The sequence below is a fragment of the Hemicordylus capensis genome, chromosome 2 (assembly GCF_027244095.1).
Source record: "Hemicordylus capensis ecotype Gifberg chromosome 2, rHemCap1.1.pri, whole genome shotgun sequence".
NCBI lineage: Eukaryota > Metazoa > Chordata > Lepidosauria > Squamata > Cordylidae > Hemicordylus > Hemicordylus capensis.
Window position 1 is genome coordinate 223408391 of NC_069658.1, and position 22747 is coordinate 223431137.

Below are 22747 nucleotides of genomic sequence, written 5' to 3' on the forward strand. Positions count from 1 at the left end.
GCTGAAGAGGTGGATCTTTATAGCTCTCTGGAAAGCCTCCGGGGACAACCACCTTCTTATACACAGGGGGAGCGTGGTTAGGAGGCTTGTCCTACCCTAGTTCCGATCGTGAGGACTGCCCTAATACATAACAAGGGAAATAGTGCAAGGGAAGGAGAATATAGAACGGAACAAAAAGATCTCAGGGTATCAGCTGCAATGTGGAAAACTTGATGTGGGCCTACAATGGATGCAGTGACTCTCACACTTCAGTCCTTGTGCGGATGGAATCTGGGATAGATCCTCATGGGCAAAGGAATGGCAAAACATAAGCTTTTAGCATTTTGACACACTCAGCATGGCTGAGGGCAGAATCAGTGGAGTCCTGCCAATTCAAACAGTTCCAGAGGGCTGATCTCCACATGAAGTTAAGCCTACCCCTCAAACCAAAGTTTGGAAAGAAACAGGAGATTACAAAGTGAAACCCAGGAGAGGAAACAAATGTTTTATCCTGATTTTAATTCAGAAACAGGTGAAACCTTCCACAGTTCATCAGGCTTTTCAGGTTCAATGTGGAATAGCAATAGCAATAGCACTTACATTTATATACCGCTCTATAGCCGGAGCTCTCTAAGCGGTTTACAATGATTTTAGCATATTGCCCCCAACATTCTGGGTACTCATTTTACCGACCTCGGAAGGATATGACACGTTTTAATCGGATTTTTAAAAAACAGATATTGCTGAGACACAGTAGTCCTTAAGAAAACTACATTTCCCAGGTCTACTTGTGCCTGGCACACTTTATGCCAGGTGTCAAAGTGGGAATGGAAGAAAAAACTCGCTCCATTGGTAGAACAGCAACTGCCAGGTAAGTGGGTGAGGAAAGGGGGAGGAAATTTACAAGAATATGGGAGGGTGCGGGGTTGGGGCTCTGGCTCCTTAGGAGAGAATTAGACCCTGCCACATGGGAGGGGGCCATAGCTCAGCAGTAGAGCATCTGCTTTGCATGCAGAAGGCCCCAGGTTCAATCACTGGCAACATCAACAAGTAGGGCTGGGAAAGACTCCTGCCTGCAACCCTGAAGACCTGCTGCCAGTCAGTGTAGACAATGCTCAGCTAGATGGACCAATGGTCAGACTCAGTATAGTGCAGCTTTCTATGTTTCTGTGTTTCACAACCCCAACTGGGGGCATGACTATATCCAAACCTCTTCAGACTGGTTTATGTTAGGCCAAGCTCTTTCCTGATATTTAGGTGGGAAGAAAGCTTGGTTTAAATTGGGCCAGTCTAATCTGTGTGTGGGATCAGTCTCCAATCACTAGTTGTTTAGGCAGCTTGCATCACTTTAGTCATCAGTCTTTAATTTTACACTTATTATATTTAGTCTTCTAGCTTTTATTGGTTTATCACTGATGCTGTTGAAGGGTGTTTTCTCATATATTCATATCAACAAATACAAGGCAAACAGAATTCAGTATTAGTTTAACTCCTTTGCATTGGAATCAATGCTTAATTTATCAGTGCTTAATTTAGGCAGGAAGATACTCATGGTGCAACTTTACAATCTCTATATATAATTCTCAGAGACGTACCCATGCCTAATCCTGTGTGTGGCAGCTCTTGTGAGAGTTCGCAAGCAGAAGCACCTGATTGGGCAGTGGGAATTCCATATGTAGATACAGAGGAGGAGCCTGTGAGAGCAGAAGCACCATGTTGATTCGACAATGGGGATTCCATATGCAGATAGCGAGGAGGAGCCTGTGATGGTTAAGGTCAGTTGGAATGCAACTGTTACTGGTTGGAAGATGTTCTTGATTGTAGAAGAGAGGAATCTCTCTATATAAAAGGATAGTGGGCAGGGGTCTGCGAAGAGAGGAGTCGTGAGGGAGGAAAGAGCCCCTTTGGGAGAAGGGGGCTGCCGTTGTGTGAATTAGATGAGGAAACAAGATCTGTTAACTCAGGAAGGAGCGGAGAGAGAGAAAAAAAGAAAGAAAGAGAAAAGAAGGGAGAGGAAGAAAGATAGAGGGGAAGAGCGTGTGAAGGAGAGCGAAAGAGAGAAAGAAGGAAGGAAGGGCGAGGGACGGGCCTGAGCCTGTCCACGGCCTGAGGGGAACGAGCGGCTATGGAGGTAGCAAGGAAGGGCCCGGTCAACCACTGTTGCTGCTGCTCCTGTGGGGAGAAGCAGGAGTGGGGCTCAGGTGAGGATGGGGAGGTCTCTGGGGATAGGGCACTGCTGCTTGGCCAATAGGCGCTAGCAACGGTGCAGCTGTGACCAAGAGGGGGATGGAAGCAACGGGATGGAGGCGGAAGAACAGGAGTGTGGCCCAGGTGAGGGTGGAGAGATCTCTGAGGTGAGGGGAGCAATCAAGTACTAGCGCGCAGATGCTCTGCACAGGTAACGCTAGTATACCTTAATGTTTCTATTGTGATTTCATGTTAGCTGCTCTGCAGACCCAGACACGGGTGGAAGAATATCAAGTCAGATCCTTGATCCATCTAGCTCAGTATTTTCTTGACTGGCAGCAGCTTCTCCAAGGTTTCAGGCAGGAATCTCTCCCAGACCCACCTGGAGATGCTTCCAGAGAGTGAACCTGGGACCTTCTGCATGCAAGCAGATGCTCTTTCACTGAGCTACAGCTCCATCTTCTAAGCGGAATATGTTACAGCAGACGGCACTCACAAGTAGTCACCCATCTAAATACAAACCAGGGCAGACCCTGCTTAGCAAAAGGGACAGTTCATGCTTGCTACCACAAGACCAGCACTCCATTCTTTACAGTCATCCTCTACTACAAATGTGGGAGGCTGACCTCCTTACCTCTTGTATGGGGACTTCTCAGAGGCAATGGCTTGGCCACTGTTGGAAACTGAGTGCTGGAGCAGATAATCTGATCCAGCAGGGCTCAGGTGACTACAATGCTTCGCTCCATGTTGTGAGTCGCTACAGCAGGTAACTATTAAATTGCAGAATTGGGAGAAAGAAACTAGAGCTTCCTTCTAAATCAGGGGTCCCCAACCTTGAGTTTCTAGTTGTCGTTGAGCTACAACTCTCATCATCCCCATTCGGCCATTGTGGCAGGTGATGATAGGAGTTGTAGTTCAACAAACCAGGGGGCTGAAAGTTGAGAACTCTTGCTCTAAGTCAGGGGTTCCTAACAGGGAGTACCTAGGGGTACTTGAGGGTCTCCCAGGGAGTAATCAGAGCCTTCTTGCTTCCCTACGCCACAGTTGCACTACTTGTTCCCCACCGAGGATCACTGGCTTGAAGCGGTCGGACACATCCTCAGCCAAGTGTCCGCTGCAGGGGAGGGTGAGGCCCCTCCTCCTCTGCTCCTGATTGGCTGGCCATGTGCTAAAGCTCAGCCTACCCCTCCCCTCAGCCCGACAGGCTCCAGAAAATTAGAACCAAATCCTGCCATTGAAATTAATACAATCTGTCCCATTAATTTCAATGGGAATAGTCCAGAGTCACATAGTCTGGATGTCATCCAGTGGTTGGAGAAGCCTGTCCCATAAGCGTAACATGTAAATTTGTGTGTGCATACACACCCACACAAGAACATTTTATGGGGTACTGGAGCTGAGTTGATGGCTTGCAACAGAAGGGGTACACCTGTTAAATAAATGCACGGGCTCCCAGAGCGTTTCTGGGCTCAATTCAAGGTGCTGGTTTTAACCTTTAAAGCCCTAAATGGCTTGTGACTGGATAACCTGAGAGAGCACCTTGCGCCATGTGTCCCAAACCAGAATTTAAGATCTTCTTAGGAGCCCCTCCTCCCCTGCCAAAGGAGGTGAGGCAGGTGGCTACTAGGGAGAGGGCCTTTTCGGTGGTGGCACCCTGTTTATAGAATAGCCTCCCCAGTGAGGTTTGCCTGGCTTCATCACTTTGTTCTTTTAGACGCCAGGTAAAGACCTTTTTGTTCACTCAGGCCTTTTAAATTTTGATCTGATTTTTAAAAAATGTATTTTAAATTGTTTTCTATTGTATTTTTTATTTTCTCCACCCTCCCCCGCCTTTTTTGGTCTGTTATGAATTGTGTTGTGGGTTTTTATCTCATGTTTCAATGTTGTGCTGTAAGCCACCCATAAAACAACTTGTTACGGGGCGGCTAACAAATATTATATTATAATTATTAAATAAAGATTGAGAATCCTTGCTCTTAATGAATCATCCCTGGAGGCCAGGAAGCCTATGCCCCATTACAAATGAGGCCTGCTGATGCCTTACCATAATCCCGGTGAGCAAGCAGACCCCTTTCCCACAGTAGGTATGTGGGACCATGTCGCCATAGCCAATGGAGAGGAAGGTGATGGAGATCAGCCACATGGCTCCCAGGAAGTTGCTGGTCACGTCCTGTTTGTCGTGGTACCTGTGCCAAAGAGTCCAGGAAATGTCTCCATCAAAACCGACTTCACTTCTTCCCCTTTCCCCATTTCATGACCCCCTACCACAGAACCCAAGAGGGGCATGCACCAGGAGCACTCAAGCACCCAACCAGCATCCAACACAGGCCACCACTCAGGATGGAGACGCCCTTTGCTGGCTTTTAGTTCGCACCTCCTAGAGGTGTGCGTTCACATATTGGCCAAATTTATCCCCAAGTCCCTGTAAGCTATCACAGAGTACTTGACACACGATTTGGGTTTTTCATTGCATGTTAGATAGAGTGTTGCCTGATTTATATCCAGGGTAAAACACACACCCCTTTTTTGTTTTTTTGTTTGTGGGGGGGAGCAACTTTGAACTCACAGTGAAGCCTGCTGTTTGGGAAAGCTCCTGGTAGTCGAGGAAGCTTAAATCACCATCCTAACATGGAGGTTTTCACAACCATTCCTTTTTGCCAGGAACGGCAAAGGTGGTTAAAGCTGTGTAGTCAGCAGAAGAGGATCCTTCCTCCTCAAAAAATATATAGCAAGATGTGCTTCATGCCAACGTAGCTTTCAAATTCAATCTGCAGGCCCAGGAAATGCAAGTGAACAGTTGGTGTATTCATTCCAAGTTCCATCCTGGGGGTGACCTGCAGTCCTCCAAGCGTATTGCTGCACTAAATACAAACAAACCAAAGAGGCCAATTCCCACATTCTCAAAGCTGCCATTGCAGCAAGCTTCCATTTGCGGTTTCTAAACTACTTTGAAGCAAGAAGTCTGAAGGGTTTTGCTTGTTTAAAAAGACATAAGCAAGTCACTTTTTGTATTCCAAACACTTGATTTGGCCTCCATCCTAAACAGTGAGGCCCAATCCAATGCACATATGCCCAAAATCAGTCCCAGGTAAGCTGTGTGCATCGGATGTCAGTGGTTGCATTCCTTTATTTAGCTTGTGATGTGTTTCCCCAAAGCCTGGGGTAGTGTGAACAGGAGTTGTGTCCCCTGTGTCTCAAACTGTCATTTCAAACCACACATTTTGGTGAAGATGCCATATCGCCATCAAAAGTTAAAATACACTGATTTTTAAACAAAACAATCAGAAGACTTCAAAGGAGGGAAAGCAGTAGCTGCACTGCCAAATATGTGTGACTTTTAATTTAATTCTGCTTTGCTGACTCTAGGGCAATTGCTAACTGTGGAAATAAATAGCATGTTCCATTCCACATACCCCGCCTCCCTGCTGTACCAGGAAAAATAAGTGTTCCAGAGGGCATTTTCTAGACAGCTGTAGAAGAATGCCTGCCTTGGTTGAAGTGACAAAGGTGGGAATGCGTGGACTCTCCCCTTGCCAGCGCCTTATTATTATTATTATTTTTCTTCAGCAAATGATTTCTCATAAGAACAGCCCCGCTGGATCAGGCCTAAGGCCCATCCAGTCCAGCATCCTGTTTCACACAGTGGCCCACCAGATGCACCTGAGAAGCCCACAGGCAAGAGGTGAGGGCCTGCCTTCTCTCTTGCTGTTACTCCCTCGCAACTGGTATTGAGAGGCATTGTGCCGCTGGAGGTGGCCTATAGCCACCAGCCATTGATAGAACTGTCCTCCGTGAATTTGTCTAAGCCCCTTTCAAAGCCCTCCAAGCTAGTGGCCATCCCTCCTGAATTCCGGTTGCAATAGGAGAGTGTCTAAAATTAATTCCAGAATTGGAACTTGCAGTTCATCCAGTTTATCTACACTTCTTCCCATTCCACAGGAACATAGGAAGCTGCTTTCCACCAAACCCTCCAGGGTCACAGGCAGGAGTCTTTCCCAGACCTACCTGGAGATGCTGCCGGGGAGTGAATCTGAGGCCTTCTGCATGAAAATAGAGGCTCTTCCACTGAGCTAGCAGCCCATCCTCTAAGGCAGAGCTGCACAACTTCAGCCCTTCAACTGTTTATAGACTACAACACCCATCATCCCCAGCCACAGCAGCCAATAGTGAGGGATGATGGGAGTTGTAGTTCTGCAGGAGGGCCAAAGTTGTGCAGCCCTGACCTAAGGGGACAATCTGACAGTGCTCACATGTAGTCTCCCATCCCATTGCAAACCAAGGTGAACCATGCATAGCAAGCGGGACAATTCATGCTTGCTGCCAGAAGACCAGCTCTGCCATTCACCAGAACCATGGAGAATGTTCTCAGATGGTTTCTGCTGGGAGTGGTGTATGAAGTGGCTGAAGCAGTGTGCAACTGACAAATGAAACTGACACCCGTTAGCGAGGGTGGCAGCCCTGAATTTGAAGAGGCAGGCTTTTAAGGTCTTTGTTGATCCCAAACAGACATCCACAAAACTCCTTGAGAGAAGCCGATGGCCCACTCAGAATATTAACAAGGTTTCAGGGGAATTGGGAATGTCAACAAAGCGCTGCAATTTAACGCTCTCCAAATGCACAGCAAATTAGAGCTAATGCAGGCAGAGTGCGGCGATATCGCCAAGGGACTTTTCTGCTGAGCTGAGCATCTCCTCCGAGGCCCCCGCCCGGAGGTGTGACGGAAGCTGCCTTCCCAGCAGCAGCTTTTAAAGGGATGCAAAGTGTTTTGGGATACCTCAGAAAATGTGCAAGATAATTACTAAGGGTACTAATTATTATTATTTAGTTGCTCGTGTCATATCAAGCTGGATGTGGGGAGAGATAAGGGAGAAAGGTGCACTTTACTCCACAACCCACATAGTCCATGTGTGAGCCAGGCCCACAAATCTTGGTCATCGGTACCATCTCAGGGGACGAATGCTTACAGCGATTTTCATGATTAAAAAAGAGGTGATAGCATTGTTGCACTTACAGCTTTCTCTGTGTTACCACCCCTTCTTTTTCTCTACCCCGCAAATATTTAGGGTGAAATTGCAGTCATTTTTGCACAGAGGAAAGGGTTAGGGTCAGGGTTAAGACAGGACTGCATAACTTCCACCCTCTAACTGTTTTTGGACTGCAACTCCCATCATTCCCAGCCACAACAGTCAATAGTCAGGGATGATGGGAGTTGTAGTTGAACATCTGCAGGAGGACTGAAGTTGTGCAGGCCTGGGTTAGGGTAACAATGAACAAATTGCTGTGCTGTCTCCGTGGAGTAATCTTTGGAAGACATTCCTGCCAATTCTCATTTCCATTCCTCTGACAACAGCGATAAAATGTTATAGTAGTTTTTGTGTTTTTAAAACTGTTGAAAGAACATTGCAAATTTGGCCACAGCAGGCCCGATGGTCAGGACAATAAGAGTCCGAGAACACATTGAAAGCTGGAAGTTTTGCAATGCTATTACCTCTTTTCCATCTCTCGGGGTGTAGACCTTATCACAGGAACAAACATAGGAGCATAGGGAGCTGCCATATGCCGAGTCAGACCATTGGTCCACCGAGCTCAATATTGTCCACCCAGATTGGCAGCAGCTTCTCCAAGGTTGCAGGCAGGAGTCTCTCTCAGCCCTATCTTGGAGATGCTGCCAGAGAGGGAACTAGGAACCTTCTGTGTGCAAGCATGCAGCTGTTCTTCCCAGAGTGGGCCCCGTCCCCTAAGGGGAATATCTTCCAGTGCTCACGTATTGTCACACATGACCAATTCATGCTTGCCATCAAAAGATCAGCTCTCCTCCCATGGCCAGCTCTGCTCCTTGTGATTTTGTTGAGAAACTTTAAAGAAATGCTGCCAGTCAGTGAAGGAAATACTGAGTGAGGTGGACTCAGGATCTTACTCAGTTGAAGGCAACTTCCTGTGTTCATTGCAAACAGCCTTAACTCTATGGCAGCGTCTCTAGGAAGGGCTAGGAAAACCCTTTCCTGCCTGGAAACCTGGAGAGCTGCTGCCAGAGAGACAATACTGAGCTAGACAGACCCAGGGCCCGACTCAGTGGAAGACAGCTATGACATCTGTTGATGATGGACTTCCAGTGCATCAACCTTTCGCACCAACTATCCTAATGACCACTAGGGGCACTGGCAGTAGAGATAGTGAGCAAGGGTCTCCCTAGCTGTTCTACCTCTCTCTACTCTATGACCCCTGCCTTGACTACTCCGAGTAGTACTCCGGTATTTCCTGTAGTGGGTCAGTTCTACTTTCTTCCTCTTTGGAGAGCAGATGGGAGCATCTCTCTCCCCACCACTCCTATTCACTATGTAGCTCATAGTCTTTCCTATCTCAAATGTACTTAACCTAATAAATCCTGTTTACTGTATACTGCACTACAACCTCCATGCTTGTTCTTGACGAACGGCAACAATAAGGCTCTGCACTACTTCGTAACTGGAGTGGGCAGCTTCCTCTTGGCACTTTGCTAAACAATCACAAATTACAACACCACCATGTAGTATCTTCCCCTAGGTAAGGTTGTTAGACATACTCACAACCAGCTGGCCTGACCTTGGGCCCAAAGGAGCAGGAGACAAAGTAGGCTTAGAAGCCACCTTTATTCAGACAAGACTGCAACAAACTCTGGGCAGCATGCCCTTAGAAAAGAGAAAGCTGAGCCACACCCTGATGTGAATGGGGCTCATTCCTGGGTCCGCTTAACCAATCAGTCAGACACAAGGATTGGGAGTTATTAATTGAGGTTTATTGCTACTGCAGTCAGCAATAGGTAATCAATAGGCTAACGAAACACATCAACCCGACCAAACACAGCCTAATCTTAAAGGGACAGGACATATATACTACAGCAGCTTCCTACTTTCATAAACATTATGCCCTCTGGATTGTTCGCTGCACATTTTGACCTCCAACTTCCCATTAGGAGCTGAGATATGGCTTAGGCAAAAAGAAAAAGAAAAATTCCTGAGTTCTGGGAGCTGCATTGAAAACTGCATTTAAAAAAAAAAAAAGAAAAGAAGAAACCTTTCTGCACTCCACAGTTTTCTGTGCAGAGGAAGAGATAAACACTGATGCCCAAATTAGCTCCTATTTTAAGGGCCTAAACAGGGCTTAAAGAACAGCATCTGCACAGCTCAGATAGGGGCCGCTTCACAAAAGGGAAGCTGGAGCACTGCGCCCTGCTTGCCCGGACCTTCTTGGAAGCATTATCAGGGGGAGAAATGAAATTCATTTCAAGTCAGGAAAGCACTTTGGATCCCTGACTATTAGGCATCCATCTGTAGTTCTTCTCAGTTTTGATATCAAACAGTGTGGAGTGGACCTGAAAACAAATTCTCCGGGTCTAGGTGTGAGTGTATGGGAGGGGTCAGGGACAGAGCCCTTCAGTTAAGGCTGAACCAATCCCACCCCGCAATATAATTCCTCTATTGTTTCATGGGTTCTCAGTAGGCTAGTCCAAGAATCAGTATGGTGCAATGGTTAGAGCAAGAGATTTGGACCAGGGAGCCATGGAAATCCCACCTCTACCACAAAACTCCCTAGTTCACCATGGACTGGTTATTCTCATCACAGGGTCATTAGGAGGATAAAAAGGAGAGTGGAGAACCATATTCACCACACGGGGTTCCTAGAGAAAGAGCAAGATAACAAATATAATAAATTGTTGTTTAAAGGAAAATGGGGACATATAAGAGTACATGTGAGGAAGCTGGTCTTGCAGAAGCAAGCATGAATTGTCCCCTTTGTTAAGCAGGATTCACCTTGGGTTGCATTTGAATGGGCGCTGTAAGAAATTCCCCGCAGGAGATGGGGCTGTAATTTAGTGGTAGAGCATCTGCTTTGCATACAGAAGGTCTGAGCTTCACTCCCTGGCAGCATCTCCAGGTAGTGCTGGGGCTGGGACGGACTCATAAGAAGAGCCCTGCTGGATCAGGCCCAAGGACTATCTAGTCCAGCATCCTGTTTCGCACATTGGCCCACTAAATGCCTCTGAGAAGCCCACAGGCAAGAGGTGAGGGCAGGCCCTCTCCCTTGCTGTTGCTCCCCTGCAATTGGTATTTGGAGACATCTTGCCTCAGACAAGTAGCCATTGATAGACCCATCTTCCATGAATCTGTCCAAGCCCCTTTTAAAGCCATCCAAACTAGTGGCCATCACCACATCCTGTGGCGGAGAATTCCATAAATTAATTAAGCACTTTGTGGGAAAGTCCTTCCTTTTGTCATTCCTAAATACCCTGGCTCTATTCATCTCCAACACAGCATCCCTCCAGTGGCTGTTGCTGGTGTCTGTATTATGTTTCTTTTTCAGATTGTGAGCCCTTTGGGGACAGGGAGCCATTTTATTTGTTTATTTATATCTATGTAAACCACTTTGGGAACTTTTGTTGAAAAGCGGTATATAAATATCTGTCATATTCGTATCAGTTTCATAAGATGACCCCGGTTCTAGTGTTGTGAGAGAGGGAGAAAAATTTCTCTCTGTCCACTCTCTCTACTCCATGCACAATATACACCTCTAACCTTTGGGAACTTTTGTTGAAAAGTAGTATATAAATATTTGTTGTATTCATCATTTGTCTCCCTGCAGTTGTCTTTGCTCTAAACTAAAAAGCCCCATGTGTTGTAGCCTTGCCTCATAAGGAAGGTGCTCCAGGCCCCTGATCATCTTGGTTGCCCTCTTCTGAACCTTCTCCAGTTCTACAATGTCCTTCTTAAGATATGGAGACCAGAACTGTATGCAGTACTCCAAATGTGACACCATAAATTTGTATAAGGGCATTATAATATTAGCATTTTTATTTTCAACCCCCTTTCTAATGATCCGTAGCATGGAATTTGCCTCTTTCACAGCTGCTGTGCACTGAGTTGACACTTTCAACAGGCTGTCCATTATGACCCCAAGATCTCTCTCCTGGTCAGTCACCGACAGCTCAGATCCCATCAGTGTATATTTGAAGCTGGGTTTTTTTGCCCCAATATGCATCACTTTACACTTGCTTACATTGAACTGCATTTGCCATTTTGTTGCCTACTCCCCCAGTTTGGAGAGATCTTTTTGCAGCTCCTCACAAACTGTTGTGTATTTCACTACCCTAAATAGTTTGGTGTCATCTGCAAATTTGGCCACTTCTATTTTCTTTTTATACTTTCCCTGGCTTCAATTGTTAGCCACGCTGGCATCCTTCTAAACTTGGCGGTACCTTTCCTCCTCTTTTCATTCTTTCCTCCTCTTTAATACATTTCAACTCTATTATTGCGGTTTTAAATACGTTCCATGCATTCTGGAGTGATTTGATCCTCCTGATTCTTCTGAAGTCCAACACATCTGTGTTGGACTTCCTTGGCAATGTGTATTTGCTAAATCTATGTGAAGGTAATTGAAGTCACCCATGATTACAGCTCTGCTCTGTCTCTCTTTGATGCCTCTCTGATTTGCTTCTCCAACTCCAGTGTTTTCATCTGGAAGGTGATAGCATGACCCTAGAAACACATTTCCTTTCAGTCCTCATATTGTCACCCATAATGATTCCATGGCTAAAATTTTTAGCTTGTTGGATTCTATTCCTTCTTTAATATACAGTGCTACTCCACAACAAATCCGCCCCACCCTGTCCTTTCTATAAAGTTTGTATCCAGGCAGGAGTGGAGCCAAGCTAGCGGTGGCTGGTGTGCGGCGGCCGCTGCGCCCCCCTGGCCCCACTCCCCGCGTCTGACATCAGACGCACCCGGCTAGTCATGTCCCTGTGTCCAGGGGCAGAGCCACCATTGGGCCAAAGCGTTCAAAGAACCTGCACCCAATCAGGGGCCATGCCTCGTGGCCCCGACACGCCCCACACCAATGACAGAGGAACATAGGAAACTGCCATATACTGAGTCAGACCATTGGTCTATCTAGCCCAGTATTGTCTTCACAGACTGGCAGCGGCTTCTCCAAGGTTGCAGGCAGGAATCGCTCTCAGCCCTATCTTGGAGATGCTGCCAGGGAGGGAACTTGAAACCTTCTGCTCTTCCCAAAGCGGCTCCATCCCCTGAGGGGAATATCTTGCAGTGCTCACACATCAAGTCTCCCATTCATATGCAACCAGGGCAGACCCTGCTTAGCTATGGGGACAAGTCATGCTTGCTACCACAAGACCAACTCTCTTCTCAAACATCAGATGCAGGTGTGCAGGTTTAGCTCCCGAGCGGGGGCCGTACAGCCCCTTTGGGAGCTAAACTCCAACTCCCGGGGCTCCGTTCAGGAGCCAGACCACACACCCCATGTCTGGCATCAGACATGGGGGGGGGGTCAGCGGGGCTGCCACTGCAGCCGCACACAAGCCGCCAGCAGTCAGGCTCCGCCACTGCCCGCGTCTGACATCAGACACGAGGGTGTGGTCTCCCTTCCAAACGCACCAATGCAGTGCGGGCTGATCTCTCTCCTAAACGAGGCCACGCAGCCCTGTTTGGGAACGAGATTGGTCGGCCCCGCTGCATTGGCAGCGAGACCAGTAACAGCTCTCCCTGCCTTTAAGGCAGGGAGAGTCGCTCCAGCCATGCTGCCAACGCAGTGTGGGCCGATTTCAGCTCCAAACAGGGATGCGTGGCCCCATTTGGAGGTGCACAGCACCTCCAAATAACACCCCCGCATCTGACGTCAGTTGTGGGGGGCATGTCTGGGGTCATGCTCGAACCCCTGATTGGGTGCGGCCCGGATTCTTTGAACCCATTTGCCCAATGGTGGCTCTGCCCCTGTATCCAGGAATAACAGTATCCCACTGGTTCTCACTGTTCCACCAGGTTTCCGTTATGCCCACTATATCTAGGTTTTCATTAGCAACCAAGCACTCCAGCTCGCTCATCTTGGCTCAGAGGCTTCTGGCATTGGCATTGGCATTATAAGCACTTATATGCTGAATATCTTATCTGGTGTGTGCTATCTTTTTTGGCCATTTGAACTCATTGACCAGCTAGCAACTCCTTTTGTTTGCTCTTTTTCTGGTTCTACTCAGTCCCCTTCTGGTTTATCTGAAGCATTTACACCCTTGCACCTTAAGGGATGGCACTTGCCAAACTAGATACTGCCCAGCTCCTGTTGGCTATCCCCCAGGCATCATTTTAAAAACTGCTCTGCAACCTTTTTTGATTTTAAGCGCCATCAGTCTAGTTATAACTTGATTCAAGTGGAGCCCATCCCTTGCCCCAAAATGTATCGAAGTGCCTAACAATTCTAAACCCCTCCTCCCGACACTGTTGCTCCACCTATCTTGCTGGCCCTGCACGTGGAACAGGTAGTAATTCTGAGAATACTACCTTAGGGTCCTGGACTTCAATATGTTACCTAGCAGCCTAAATTTGGCTTCCAGGACCTCTGGACTACATTTCCCAACATCATTGATGCCGAGATGCACCATGACAGCTGACCTCTCTCCAGCACTGCCTAACAGCCTTTCTAGCCGCTACATGACATCCACAACCTTCACACTAGGCAGGCAAGTCACAGTGCAGTCTATACGTGGGTCACAAACTCATCTCTCTCTGCCCCTAATTATAAAATCACCCATTACCAACTCCCAGAGGGGTATCCTCTGTGCTAGAGGATATGGGTGCATCACCCAAGGAAGGGGTCCCTTCTAAGGGAGCATTCATCTCTTCCTCAGACCGATGTCCTTCCCTGGGACCTTCATTTTCGATGACAGCAGAAGAACTGTCAGCCTGGGAGTGTCAGCCTGGGAGTGGGAACCTGTCAGCCTCTATCACATCCCTGAGGTTCTCGTCCACATACCTCTCTGCCACCCTGAACTTTTCCAGGTTGCCCACCTTGACTTCGAGAGAACAAACTTGTTCCCTGAGAGCCAGGAGCTCTTTGCACCAAGTGCACACCAACAACTTCTTCCCCTCAGGCAGATAGTCATGCATGCAACACTCTGTGTAACACACTGGGAAGCACCCCCTCCCCTGCTGACATTCTACCTTCATAACTGGTTTTATTGGCTTGTTTTCTTGAAAGCCAAGACTTAGCTGCAGTTGTCAGCTATTCAAAGGTTTTCAGCTCTGTTCTCCAAGTAAATTACAAAAGTGGAGAAGTACTCCCCTTCTCCTCATCCTGGGTGTCTCCTTTGTAATGAAGGGGAACAACTGTGCACCTCCCTGTACACTTCCCCACTAAACACGATGCAAAACTCCTTTGTTATCTGTTAGCAAACTTCTGCTCATAAAGCTCTGGGTACCAAAGCTCCCCTGGTCTGAGGCTTGTCTTCTCAAGAGCTGCTTCCAAACTGAGCTACCTCAGGAATGTGCCCCTCCCACAAGCTGTGTGATTCACCCGCAACTAATCCCCACCCACTGTCTCTCTAGGCAAAACTGAAACTGAAACTGAAACTGCCCTGTAAAGAACAAATACCTAGGCAGCCAGAAATCAAACCCTAGAAAAGACTAGCCCTAACAAGCTTACGTTGTCCTTTCCCCCTTATTTTCTTGTTGATTTTTTTATTTGCTTGCTTTGTTCTTTTGAAAAGAAAACAAATGTTTGCTTTCTCCCCTGGTTTAGGGGTGTGTGAACTATTCAAGCTCAAATGGTGTATGAGTAAAACTGGCCCAGTTTGACAGGTTCAAGTTCAAACCGGCCTGTCCCTCCATAAAGCGGGGTCAGTCTGAGTTTGAGCCGAACCAGACCAAGCCCAGATCGAACCGGTTCTAGTGCTTGCAAATGGGAATACAGTAAAGATTTATCTTTGCAAACACCGGGGGAAAGGGTGGGTGGAAGGTTACCTTACATCCTGTGGTAGCGGCTCCTCAGTGGTGGTGGCAGGCCAGCAGTGGCTCCCCTAGGCCCTGCTGATGCTCCCCCCATCAATGCAGGCCAGCAGGGGCCCAGTTTGGGGCCCCGCAGGCCCACAGAGGTAACTCTGTCATCCACACTTGCATGGAAGCCAGCGGGGGCCTAGGGGAACTACCGTTGAGGAGCCACACTGCCACAGTGGCGTGTAGGGTAACCTCCCACCCACCCTGGTACCTACATCTGGTACCTACCTGCAAACACAGCATGTTTTAATCTACTGTGGCTGGTCTGGGAGTTTTATGTCAGTCAATGAGTGAGTCAGTGAGGCTTGAAGTTTGCAAGCATCTTATCTTGCTGTGATTCTAGTCTTTTCACAGTTCTATGGGGGGGTCTCATATACCATGCTTTCCAATGGTTGAGATTTTCTGGATTTTCCAGTAAAGTAATAGTTTTTCCCAGGGTTTTTGGTGGCCTGGGAAAGATCTGTAACCTACTTGCAAAAATGCCATGTTTCTATATTTTGTAGTTTGGTCTGGGAGTTTCATGTCAGTAAGTGAGTGAGTGTGAGTGAGGCCCAAGCAGCTTTATATTATAGATTACTAATATGTATATACCACTTTTCAACAAAATAAGTTATTAAAGTACTTTACCTAACAAAAGGCATGAGAAAAAAGTTCTCCGTCCCCAAAGGACTCACATTCTCAAAAGAAACATGAGGGAAGATACCAGCAACAGCCACTAAGAGAGATGCTATGCTGGTCTGTACAGGGACTGTTGCTTCCGGCCTGCTAAATATAAAAGAACCACCCCTTTAAAAGGTGCCTCTTGGCCCAGTTAACAGGGGTTGCCTTGGATATCATTTGACAGAAAGGTGGCACAGGGATCTTTTATATACATCGTAATAATAATAATAATAATAATAAGGAGGAGGAGAAGAAGAAGAAGAAGAAGAAGAAGAAGAAGAAGAAGAAGAAGAAGAAGAAGAAGAAGAAGAAGAAGAAGAAGAAGTCACTCAGGGCAGCAAATGGTGGGGTCTTGGCAGCCATATCCCTTTCACAGTTCACAATAGAACACTGACTAGGAACCTCCAGAAATCTGGATCATGCATGTACAGTGTGTGTCATGACAGATGCCATCTTGGAAGAAGTACTTCTTCCTATGTATGAGAGTAGGGGAAATACCTCTCCTAAGATGGGCACCAACCATCTGCAGTTTTTTGGAATCACATGCTCAGACCTGCTGCCTAATTAAAGAAACCTTAGTGGATTAATTGTATGTGTCTGAATCCATTAATTAACAGATTAAATCTGTATGAATATGCATTTTAGATACAGGCGGACCACGTATATGCAGTTCTGCATATCCATGGGTGTCTAATTGATACCTGACCTCATTATCTGTGAATATAAAAGGGTTAAAACCCACATATCTGTTTTCCTAGATAGCTGGAAATTACGTTGGGGTCATTTCTGGTTGCCATTTTTTCAATAGGAGCTATTTGGTGGCTCATTTGTCCAAAAAAGAAATATATATATATCCCCTGCAATGTTTTGCAGGAAAATTGGGAATTTAGGGCGGGGAGGGGACATTGCTGGACTGCTGGACACACACAGAGCATGTCGGGGCACTTTATTTGCCTTTTTTCCATGGATTTTTTGGGGGGGGGGCATTTTAGGGCCAATTTTGCAGCATCCAGGAACTCAGCCCCCCGAATCCCATTAACTTCAATAGCCCATTATCAGTGGTTCAGTTAGCCACAGATAACAATGTTCACCTGTATAGGAAAACATGTCACATGGAGTGACATGCAGACTAACTTACTGAACAGTGCTACTCTGGAGCTACTCTGAAGAACTACCCAGGAGTAATATAGTAATGTAAAAGCCATTGCTTTTATATAGAAACATAGGAAGCTGCATGATACCAAGTCAGACTATTGGTCCATCTAGCGGCTCAGTACTGTCTACACTGACTGGCAGCAGTTTCTCTAAGGCTTCAGGCAGGAGTCTCTCCTAACCCTCCCTGGAGATGCCACCAGGAAGTGAACCGGGGACCTTGTGCGTGCAAGCTGATGCTCTACCACGGAGCTACGGCCCCATTCCCTATAGGGAGCACCTTACTGCACTCAGATGTAGTTACCCATCTAAATGCAATCCAGGGTGAACTCTGCTTAGCAAAGGAGACAATTTACGCTCACTGCTGCAGGATGATATTAGCATTCCTTCCTCTGTGAAGGAAGAGGTGGAATGCATCTTCCAAGCTCATATTAGAAGAGGCATTCTGTTTCATGCGATAGCGCAGCAGAAATGCCTCTTTTAAAGTTGCACCAGCCACCCACTGGCACAGCATGAAAATGCATGTACAGTGTGTGTCATGGCAGATGCCATCTTGTAAGAAAGACTTCTTCCTATGTATGAGAGTAGGCGGAATACCTCTCCTAAGATGGGCACCAATCACCCACAGTTTTTTTAAGTACTTGTACTAAAGATAGTTTTAACCCACTCACCCCAGTGCGAGAAATCTACTGCCTATTTAATTAATTAATTTATTTATCATATTTCTATACCGCCTGATATGTACATCTCTGGGCGGTATACAACATTTAAAATATTTAAAAGTTACAGATTAAAATACATGACAATAAACACAATAGAATAGAATAGTGAGAAAAAATGAGAGTCTTGAGGGTCTTCCTGAAAACAAACAGAGAAGGAGATGCTCTATATCAGTAGGGAGCATATCCCAAAGCCCTGGGGCAGCCACAGAGAAAGCCTGGTCCTGGGTCACCACCAAACGAGCCAGCAGCATCCGTAATGGACCTCTCCAGAAGATGGTAACAGGAGGCAGGGTCCATCTAGCTCAGTCTTGTCTACAGTGACTGGCAGCAGCTCTCCAAGATTTCAGGCAGGAATCTCTCCCAGCCCTGCCTGTAGATGCTGCCAGCGAGTGAATGGGTATAAGCAGAAAGCTCTTTGTAAAGTCTATTTTATTTTTACATGTATATCCCGCTTTATCTCCAAGAAGCCCAGAGTGGTGTACATAGTTATGTTTATGTTTACAACAAACCTGTGAGGTAGGTTAAGATGAGAAAATATACTGGCCTGGAATCACCCATTGTTTCATGGCTGAGTGGGGATTTGAACTCTGGTTTCCCCAGTCCAGTACTCTAACCACTATGCCACACTGGCTCTGGGTCACAAAGGGCAAGTACACTGCCTTTAGAAGATGAAAGTATGAAGTCCCTGAACAGTTCAAGATTCCCCAAATTGCACTAGCATTTTCCCCTTTGACTCTTCTTAGAAGCTAGAATGAGTAGGAAAAATAGCTCAGGGACATCTGTCAAAGTAGCTTCTGGCCCAGAGAAACTGGTGCCACAATAAATCTGTAAGCCGTTGGATGTCACAAGATTCTTTGTCATTTAAGATTCTCAGCAAAACCCTTCAGCATGAACCTTCGCAGCCAAGGAAGGAAATGATGGACGGCAGAACAAAAGCGGGGGGGGGGGAGGAATTATCTCCTCCTCAAACGCAGAAAGTGCCAACACAGAGCTTTGCCAACTTTGGAAGATGCATCGGCAGTGCTCTGCAGAGGTAGTGCTTTTGAGGAAGCATGCAGTGAGGGGAAAGGGAGCAGGGAAAGGAGCAAGGAAATCAATCAACCCAGCAAGGGGGTGGAGGGAATAGCAGGAAAGGAACAGAAAGACCTGGACAGTTCAAACTCCAAGCAAGATGAAAATTGGAATTTATGATTGCTGCTTTCTTCAGACCAGCTGCTGCTCCTTGCCCAGTCTGGGTCAAGAGACCTGCAACCCTCTCCCGCTCCGTGCCTTTCTGCCCCCAACATATTCACGCTAGAACAGAGTCCTCCTTCTCCAAGCAAGGGTGCGTGTGAACCTTTGAAAGTTGAGATGGCAGGAACCTTCCAGAAAAACACACATGGGAGAAATGCAACCATGAAATCTTAAGATGGTGGGCTGGAGAGTAGAGAATGGCATTCTTTTCTGCCTTGGAACAGAAGCACTGCAAAAACTGCACCAAGGCAGCTCAGTGCATGAATTAACACGTGTATTTTAAAGATACCACTAAAAGGCTAATTGATCATCACCAGCATTCTCATGGATTTTGTCCTTTAAATGGATCACGGCTGTGTAACATCTGTGCTCCGCATCACCACAAACTCTGAATCTTTGCTCAAAAAGATGCAAAATAAGTTGGGTCGGGAGAATATGTTACTGGAGGATAACACCACAAGAGTGCTGAGCTCTAGGAATGTGCTGTAGGACCCAGGTCTATCAATGGTTACTAGTCTGACGGCTATAGGTCACCTCCAGCCTCAGAGGCATGATGCCTCTCAATACCAGTTGCAGGGGAGCAACATCAAGAGAGAAGGCAAGCCTCATCTCTTGCCTGAGGGCTCCCCAGAGGCATCTGATGGAGACAGGATGCTGGACTAGATAGACCTTGGGCCTGATCCAGAAAGGCTCTTCTTATGTTCTTATGAATAGCTACCTACTTCCCTAGAACACAGGAATATAGGAAGCTTCCTTTACCAGATCAGACCTTTGGTCCATCTAGCTCAGGACTGACTACACTGAATGGCAGCAGCTCTCCAAGGTTACAGGCAAGAGACTTTCCCAACCCTACTTGGAAATGCCAGGGACTGAACCTGGGACCTTCTTCATGCAAAGCAGGGGCTCTTATACTAAGCCATCGTCCCTCCCTAAAAGAATATGGGAAGCTGTCTTCTACTGAGTCAGACCATTGGTCCGTCTAGCTCAGGATTGTCTACATTGACTGACAACAGCTTCTCCAGTTTCAGGCAGGGGTCTCTTCCAGCCCTACCTGGAGATGCTGCCAGGGAGTGAACCTGGGACCTTCTGCATGCAAAGCGGATGCTCTACCCCTGAGCTAAGGTCCCATCCCCAAAAGGTGGCTTACATGGATCTTCCACCCAGGCACTGAGCACATCAAGACTTGGCAAGGTGGCTATATCATGTGCCCTTAGACAACGCTCTGGAACTTCAGAGGCCTTCCGCTCCAGCGTACTTCCCCTATCGTGCAGATGGCTGAGGGTCAGGGTGAATTAAACATCAGGATGTTCATCTAGCCCTGAATTTGAGCAACCCATCATGTTCACACCATGAGGGCATGAGGCCTGGTGTCCAGTCTGATGTCCAGATATTTACTGGCCTACAAAATCATAACTGGAGATTAGTGTTACAATGGTGTTTTAAAAGAATTTGGTAATGTGCCTTTGAACATTTGGTGAGTGAAGCTGGCAACAACTACAATCGGTGCAATACACAATCAGAACTTGTAGTAAAAGAGGCAACAGCACTCACTTATATGCTCAGTGGCATATTATCCAATGCCCCAGCTTTGCTGTTGCCACCAGCCTACACAGGTAGTGGACTGCAACATGGAGGACCTAGCCAACTTGTGTTTCCATGCTTATGATTTTGTAGGCCAGAACAATACAGGAGAAGCTCATTATTTGCAGAACTACTATTTGCAGTTCTGTGTATCTGCAGGGTGTCTAACAGACACCCATTTCTGCGCAGATATGATAGAATTAAAACCCACATCCCCGCGATTTCTAAATGACCGGAAGTTACCGCGGAGATAACTTCTGCCTTCCATTTTGTCTCAAGGAGCCATTTTGTGGCTTGTTTCTTGCAAAAATTTGACTAATTCTCCCGCAATTTTTCAGTTTTCTGAGACATTTCTTCCTTTGGGGGTGGGGGCATTCCTGGGCACATGGGAGACCTGTGGAGCATGCCACAGTCAGTTCTGGGCATTTGGAGTCCTTTTTAAATGTCTTCCTCCACCCTGGTAAGTGAGGAATGGAACCCCCACGAATAATGAGGTAATTGAATTTCCTCACTTTTTAAAATGAAGGATCCCACACGTACCACACTTAATATAAGTGTGTTCAGTACAAGGAAAGTGAAAACACAGCTTTAGTACTACCAGGCATAATAAAGAGGCAGACATGAGAACTTGGGTTTAAAACAAACCACAACTTTGACAAAGTTGCGGCTTGTTTTAAATGGAGTGCAAGAATACGGCTGCCTTCAGAAGCAGAACTGTTCCACATCCCCTCCTCCCGCTGTTCTCCCGTCCGCATCCGTACACTGAGGAGAGCAGTCCTCTCTGCAGTCAGCAAGCCTGCAGAGAGGCAAGGGAGCTGGCTGTGCGGGCTTCCTTCTCAAAAGAAGGACAGCCCACATAGCCAATCAGGCCGGAGTGAGGGAGGAGCTTCCTCCCTCATCTCCGGAACCATGGGGCTGAAACTGCAGTGCCACCGTTCGGATGTAACGCTGGTGCCACAGAACTGGAGTTAAGGGTGGTGAAACTCCACTCTGACCAAAGATTCAAAGTGGAGTTTGGCATGGGAAACTATGGTTGCCTTTTCAACTTCATCTTCGGTTTGCAGAATTCGGACGTGCGGCAAAGGAAACCAGAGGTGAAGGGACCTCTGGTTTCCTACTGTGGTTGCATTTGGCCAATATTAACTATTGTTCTATGCTTATACATCCCTTATTGTATGGAGAATGTCCATTTACTGCATTGTATGGTGTGTGTGTGTGTGTGTGTGTGTGTGTGTGTGTGTGTGTGTGTTGTGTATGTGCACGCTAATAAATACATATAACTGTGATAACACTACAGCATCCATAGGCAAATATTGGGTTTCACGTCCTCCCCCAAAAGAGGGTGCACAACTGCGTGTGCGACATGACCTGTGGTTACAACAATACACTTAATCCAACACTTGGGTTATTTAAAAAAAAAAAAAAAAACCCTATGACTTATCCCCAACAACAGCTCTGTGAGGTAGGTTAACCTGAGAGAGAAAATGCACTGCTTATAAGATTCCCTTCCACTCTTTGCTTATCCCCAACAACCCCTGTGAGGGAGCTTATATGGCTCTTCATACTGCTGAGCCAAGACGTTGGTTGGCCGTTCCCCACCAACCACATAGAAATGCCTACATCTCCTCCATGACAGTAATTCCTCTATTGGCTTGGTGGTCATTTTCCTCCCCTATGATCTTATTGCCTCTCCTCATAGGAACATAGGAAGCTGCCATATACTGAGTCAGACCATTGGTCTATCTAGCTCAGTATTGTTTACTCAGACTGGCAGCGGCTTCTCCAAGATTGCAGGCAGGAATCTCTCTCAGCCCTATCTTGGAGATGCTGCCAGGGAGGGAATTTGAAACTTTCTGCTCTTCCTAGGGTGGTTCCATCCCCTGAGAGGAATATCTTACAGTGCTCACACATCGAGTCTCCCATTCATATGCAACCAGGGTGGACCCTGCTTAGCTAAGGGGACAAGTCATGCTTGCTACCACAAGACCAGCTCTCCTCTCCTCTCCTCCATCTATGTAGAGGTCAGTAATGTATATCTCACCACACAAACACACACACACCTCTGCCACACACCTCTGCCTTCTTCCACTCCACTCCAGTCAGCTAAGCTGTGAGGTTTCCCCTCCCCTTTTCTCCATCCTCAATAAAATCCTATAGAATACTCTTGACTATTTCTTACCGGGCATGTGCAAATTTGACATTACCACAGAAGCGAATGAGAGTGATTTTCTTAAATCTGTAGAAATTCAAAACATACTTACTTTGACTAACCCATGAAAGGGACCTTGTATCCGTCCCCCCGCCACCCCCCTCCAACTATCAAAGGAGATCTTTCCTGAAGAAACTAAGTCAGTGTGGGCTTCACCATTCTTTATAAAATCTCTAATTATAAATATAATAGGGGTGGGAGGGGAAGAG

General features: G+C 46.8%; 1 protein-coding gene across 9 annotated transcripts in view; it reads right to left on the reverse strand.

Moving 5' to 3' along the window:
- Positions 1 to 22747, reverse strand: part of KCNN1 (potassium calcium-activated channel subfamily N member 1) — a 196360-nt gene that overhangs the window by 36560 nt on the left and 137053 nt on the right. For 5 of the 9 annotated variants that reach the window (XR_008317264.1, XM_053300638.1, XM_053300637.1 and 2 more), the window contains exon 5: positions 4211 to 4352. Coding sequence is in view for 8 of the 9 variants with exons in the window: in XM_053300638.1 (XP_053156613.1) it covers positions 4211 to 4352 (142 nt within the window). In the remaining variant the exon portion in view is untranslated. Of the gene's footprint in view, positions 1 to 4210; positions 4353 to 4732; positions 4813 to 8728; positions 8842 to 22747 lie in introns of those variants that run through there. The other 4 variants (XM_053300641.1, XM_053300640.1, XM_053300643.1 and 1 more) reach the window with 4 other exon arrangements.